Source organism: Lepisma saccharinum, chromosome 12, assembly GCF_977018435.1.
Source record: "Lepisma saccharinum chromosome 12, izLepSacc3.1, whole genome shotgun sequence".
Lineage (NCBI taxonomy): Eukaryota > Metazoa > Arthropoda > Insecta > Zygentoma > Lepismatidae > Lepisma > Lepisma saccharinum.
The window spans coordinates 24,472,980-24,478,979 of record NC_139240.1 but is presented as its reverse complement, the minus strand read 5'-3'; the positions used below and the strand labels follow the sequence as shown (position 1 = coordinate 24,478,979).

Genomic DNA, 6,000 nt, shown 5'->3' with positions numbered 1-6,000 from the left:
AAAGTTCCGCTTTTAGATCTCGCACAATGCCTTTTTCACAAAAATACCGCATTTTTTATATCAGTCAAGCTGTGATATTTTAGATTTATTCCGTTAGTTTTCTGATAATAGTTTTCACAGCTTTCCATAGCATTTAGGCATGATTTCAGTTGACAAGAACAAAATAATCTTATTTCAAAACATAGAGCAAGAAGAAATCCAACGCGCTTAAGTTAAAACTCCCTTACATTGGAAGCCTGGAGAGAACAAAACAGGGGTTCCTTCATAACACGATTTCTTGAAAACCATTTGACACATTTGAATCAACTTTGTGATAAATTGATTAGAAAGGATGAATCTTAACAGTAAAAGTTGTAACTTTTCACCTGCTTCTATATTTTAGAAGATATTCGTTGTCAAATATCTCAATATTTGCATAAGGAACCAGCCTCTTGCGTGCCGAGCGTTTCGATGATGACGTCATGCATCCACGGACAACTGCGCATACGATCTGCGCCGCCGAACGAGCACCCCCTGGGTGACATCTGCTGCCGATTCGGACGCGACCTGAGATGAAATAGTGAATGTGAATCACAGACTACTAAGTACAGCTGTCAACGGAAGTACAAAGTACAGCACAAAGAAACGGACATATGATGACATTTTTGGAATCTGTGGATCTGTTCTAACGGGTCTCACTTATCGCATAACATTTGAGCAAACTTGTGTTCTGACGTCACATAAATCTTTAAATTTTAGACTAAATGCCTACGTTGTTAGATTAGGCTAACTATGCTTAGTTCTCTTAGTCTAAATAATAATTTTTCATTGCATTTATGCTAATTGAACCTAAACTAACAGGGCTAACCTTAACATCAAAGGCATTTCTTGTCTGACGTCAGAACACAAAGTAGCAAGACTGTTGTGCGACAAGGAACACCCGTCGTCTATGCCCGTCGTATACAAACTTCCCATGAGGCAATCCTTGTTTTATATTTTTCACTGAAATATGAAACTTTTGTGATAGTTTAGTTTAAAACAATGAGACCCAAATTACTGAATAGAAATTTTTATAAGCACACAGAAATAGGGGAGGATTACCATAATTTATGTCGGCTTTGCTTGACAAACACTAGTTCGAAACTGAACATCTGCCTAGATGAAGGACAAAGACGAGATATTCAAGGGAAAATATTAAATTGTCTATCCCTCATTGTGAGTATATTTTATTATTTGTAAGCATTACTTTTAATTTATTAGTTCATGAAGCTTTTTTCAGTGTGGATAATGTATACCTTTACCAATATTTTGGGAGCTCACCTAGTCTTTGGCAAACCTTTGGAATAAAGGCGGCCAGAGTGCGTTGCTGATCATATCACATCCGAAATGCCCGAGATCTGGAATATGCAGGGCACTGCACCCTGCCTTTGTGGCACGGGGAACATTTCCTTATCTAACCTTGCCAATATTTGGGGTTCAGTACACAAGAATCCATTACCCCATTGGGCCCAAGTTCTTTTTGTCTTATTGCGATTTCATCATGTTACGAATGCAAATTTTGGTAAATATGCGATAACGCCCGGACACCTTTAACTCATTTATTTCCTTTATTTTACCACTGGTACTTACCTTTTCTGCATTGCGGAACATTCTTTAAGGTGAAGTTATGCCTTTTTCCATAAAATAGTGTCAACTTTTCATATTACGAGTGATTATTTGTCTTCCTGTCTTCCTTGTTCCGCTTGGGTAACAGACAATATGGCATGCACTTGTCATGGATCATCGCGCCGTGCTTGTGTTTTCTCGTTTTGGAGCGGGTATGCAGTGCTTCAACCTTCTTAACCGAAAAATACCTACTTTCATGTTCATTATGTCATCACAAACCACTGACGGATAGCCCCTAAAAACCATTCACGATAGCTCCAAAAACCATTTCTGGCAAGGTTAGATTAGGTTAGGTAAGCATAATTTAAAAAAAAGAAAACAAAATTCTCGTAAAAAAATGCACGTTGGGAAACAGTGACGAGACTGTGTGACTTTCGACGCTCTCGCCATCTGCACGCACACAATGGAAGCAACGGCATAATATGGCAGGCAATGCAAGTTTCTTACGTAAAAAGTGATTAATTCTTGTTCGGCAGCGTTCAAATACAAAGTTTTTAGTTTCCCGTGAAAGAAAATACCTCCAAGAACGTCCAGAATGCTAAAGAAACTCATTTCAGTAAGTACTTTCTCCTGTAAATTTGAAGAAATCCATCCGGGCGATATCGCATATTTACCCAAATTTTTACATGGTTCGAATTCGATGTACATCTGTTAACACATACTGCGGAGTTTTAGCGATTACTTAAGGTTTTGTTCAATATATGCTTTCGTGGTTAGGTTAGGTTCCCTTAGCATTAAAATAAAGTCCCTTAATGCATTCTACTAAGGTTCCGATTTACTTCTACATTCATTCCCACGCTTCTACAATATTTACTGTCGCTTGTCGACGGAGAATATCTTGTCCATAAAAAGTGCGTAGGTAATTTTCAAGTTTTTTTTTCAACATAAAAAAAAAATTGAGTCCAAACAGTGCTCATTATGGTATTGGTAACATTATAGTATGGGAGAAATGGATTCCTTCAAACTTACAGGAGAAAGTACTTACGGAAATCATTTTCTGTATCGTTGTGGAAGTTCGTGAATGTAGTTTTGATACATTTTAATGCGAAAATCTCTGTCCGACACACTATTTCTGCTCCCGCCATTTGCTTTCTGCACAAGAGTACAATGTTCCGTGTGTTAAGATGATGCAACCCCATAGTCAGTGTTTCAGCTTCACCGTGTTTTCACTAGAACATGACATTTCAAGTATTTTTAATTTTTTTTAACTATGCTTGCCTAACCTTACTTAACCTAACCTAACCTTACGGAAAATGGTTTTTGGGGCAAACGTGAATGGTTTTTGGGGCTAACGTGAATGGTTTTTTGGGCTAACGTGAATGATTTTTGGGCTAACGTGAATGTTTTTTGGGGCTAATGTCAATGGTTTGTGGGGCTAACATCAATGGTTTTTGAGGCTAGCATCAATGATTTGCGACTTATTAGCATAATTTCAAATCTGGGCACGAAAGTTAGTATTTTCCAGTGAACAAGGTTGCAACACTGCATAAATTGACAAAACACTTGCACAATGTGCTCTGAACCAGTACGCTATCGCCATAATGTGTTACAGAATCGAAATAAGAAGTAACAGTAAGTACTCGTAAATCTAATAAATAGACATTGAGATGCATTATTTCACTTTAGGAAATGTTCCACATTCCAAAATAGTACGTTAGCAATGTAAAAAAGCCCGAAATATATGATTCATAGGTGTTTCGCCCATACTATAATGGTACCCTCATTACTTTAAGGAAGGTTCAAATTTCGTGTGACAATGAATTCCAAAATTCTACGATAATTAGTCTTTGTGCTAAGAGAAATCATGGTAAATATCCGATATCGCTCGTATTTCTTCAAATTTACAGGAGAAACTACTTACTGAAATCAGTTTCTGTAGGATTGTCGAAGTTCTTTGAGGTATTTTCGGTAACAATTTCATAGATCGGAGACATATTAAAATCGCATATTTTGTGTTTCACGTGGTTCGTACTTACCAATTGTGTATTGCGGAACATAGTTCAAGGTGCCATTATGCTTTTTACTCGAAAACAAACTCAATTTTTAACATTTCGAGTGCTTTTTTTTTATTCCTTTCTTCGCTTCCGGAACACCCAGTATGGTGGGCACATATTGATTCACGTTATGGTTATGCAGTGTTTCAACCTTCTTTACCGAAAAATACCTACTATAGTGTTCGTCACCGGTGAAAATTATACATTATGCACAGGTAGCTGACGGATAGCTCCACGAACCATGCACGGATAGCCCCGCAAACCATTTCCAAGAAGGTTACGTTAGGTTTGGTTGGGTTAGGCAAGCATAGTAAAAAAAGAAAAAGGGGGTTGAAACACTGACGGGACTGACGTCATCAAACGTACGCAGCATCCGGTTGTGGTAGGGCAAGCAAATGAAAGCAACGTCAATTGTGCGTCGCTGTGATATTTCTCTTGAAAAATACATGATTTCCTGGTTAAATATATTCCAGATGAAAGAAAATACCTCGACAAACGTTGTAAACCTTTGAAAAACTCATTTCCATAAGCAGTTTCTTGTGTAAAATTGAAGAAATGTGTCTCCGATGTATGAAACTGTTACCGTATTTTCTTTCAAGGAAACTGAAAACTTTACCATACCATGATGCAGAACAAGAAATAATCGCTTTTTACGTAAGGAACTTGCATTTTCTGTATCATTATGCCGTTGTTTGCATTATGTATGTGCAGATGGCGTGAGCATCGAAAGTCACACGGTCTCGCCATTGTTTCCAAACGTGCCTTTTTTTTACGAGATTTTTTTTTTAACTATGCTTACCTAACCTAACCTAACCTTGCTGGAAATGGTTCATGGGGCTATCGTAAATGGTTTTTGGGGCTATCCATCAATGGTTCGTGGGGCTATCCATCAATGGTTTGTGGGGCTATCGTGAATGTTTTTTGGGGGCTATCCGTCAATGGTTTGTGATAACATAATGAACACGAAAGTAGGTATTTTTCTGTTAAGAAGGTTGAAACAATGCATACCCACTCCAAATCGACAAAACACAAGCAGACGCTTGATGATCCACGATGAGTGCATGCCATATTGTCTGTTACCCAAGCAGACGCAAGGAAGACAAATAATGACTCGTAATATGAAAAGTAGACACTATTTTATAGAAAAAGGCATAACCTCACCTTAAAGAATCTTCCGCAATGCTGAATAGGTAAGTATCAATGCTAAAATTAATTAAATAAACGAGTGAGAGGTGTTCGGGCGTTATCGGATAATTACCGAAATCATAAAACAATCGGAGGAACCGTTACCGATGCAGACACCAAATACACTACTTGACTCCACATCAACGAACTAGACGACTTGGTGTTGCACCGTGCAACCAACAAGATGCTACGGTGCAAACAGAGTCAAATCTAGTCAAAAAGTGCAGCCAACTACATGGGATTATAGAAATATATGGAAGCTAAAAATCATTCTCTAGAAACTATGCATTAAATAATCAATCAGTAAGATTCTATGACATAGATACCAGGGTAAAAATTTGGTATTCCCCGGACACCTATAACTTCTTTTGACATTCGTACTTACCTATCTGCTTCGCGGAACATTCTTTAAGGTGTATTCAAGTTCTTTTAATAAAAGTAATTGCAATTTTTCACATTACGAGTACTTCTTTCTTGTAGTCTTTTCGCTTGCCTGAGACATAATATGGTGCGTACACCTTCCTAGATAATCGCACGTAGTGCTTGTGTTTTGTTGATTTTGATTCGTTATGCAGTGTTTCAACCTTCAGAACCAAAGAAATACTCGTGAAAAAAGCTCATCTGATCTAATTTTTTTAAAAAGTTTTTCACATTGTTTTACGAAGAAAATTGTAATGATTCGTGGGGCTATCCGTCCCGGAATCGGTGGGAAATTTGAACTAAAAAATTATTTTCGTTTGAAATTTTTGAGTCTAAAATTCCCACAGATTCCCATCTCCGCCCCTTGGGTAATTGACATGCTGCTACCGTAACCCTGCTTCAGCTCCGACTACCTGGCTTTCTCTATAGAGTCCCTGTTAAAGGCATGTTAGAAATTGGCCGGAGTCACCTGCCCGCAAATGGGCCCTAAACTTGTAAATTTGAAGAAATCTGTTTTCTGTTCAAATCTACACGGAACTCTTTTAAACCGTGACTTCCCACGTCCCTGGACTCTCTTTGAACACGCATATACCCACAGCCCATTCCTTCAAACGAGTAGCTTACATTTCACTGCCACATTTTGGACATTCCTTTCCTTTCTTCAAGATCCCATGTTCAATTAAAAAATCCACTGGATGTTCCACACCCGGTACAAATTTCACCACGACACGTCATGTTTCTAACTTTCGTTGCAAAC

At 38.1% G+C, this 6,000-nt stretch overlaps 1 protein-coding gene across 1 annotated transcript in view; it reads left to right on the top strand.

Annotated features, from left to right (window-relative positions):
- The first annotated feature begins 938 nt into the window (after positions 1-938).
- Positions 939-6,000, top strand: part of LOC145996413 (uncharacterized) — a 49,441-nt gene continuing 44,379 nt past the window's right edge. Inside the window, exon 1 of the mRNA XM_083132868.1 lies at positions 939-1,194. Coding sequence (XP_082988994.1) covers positions 1,021-1,194 — 174 coding nt within the window. The 5' untranslated portion in view covers positions 939-1,020. The remainder of the gene's footprint in view (positions 1,195-6,000) is intronic.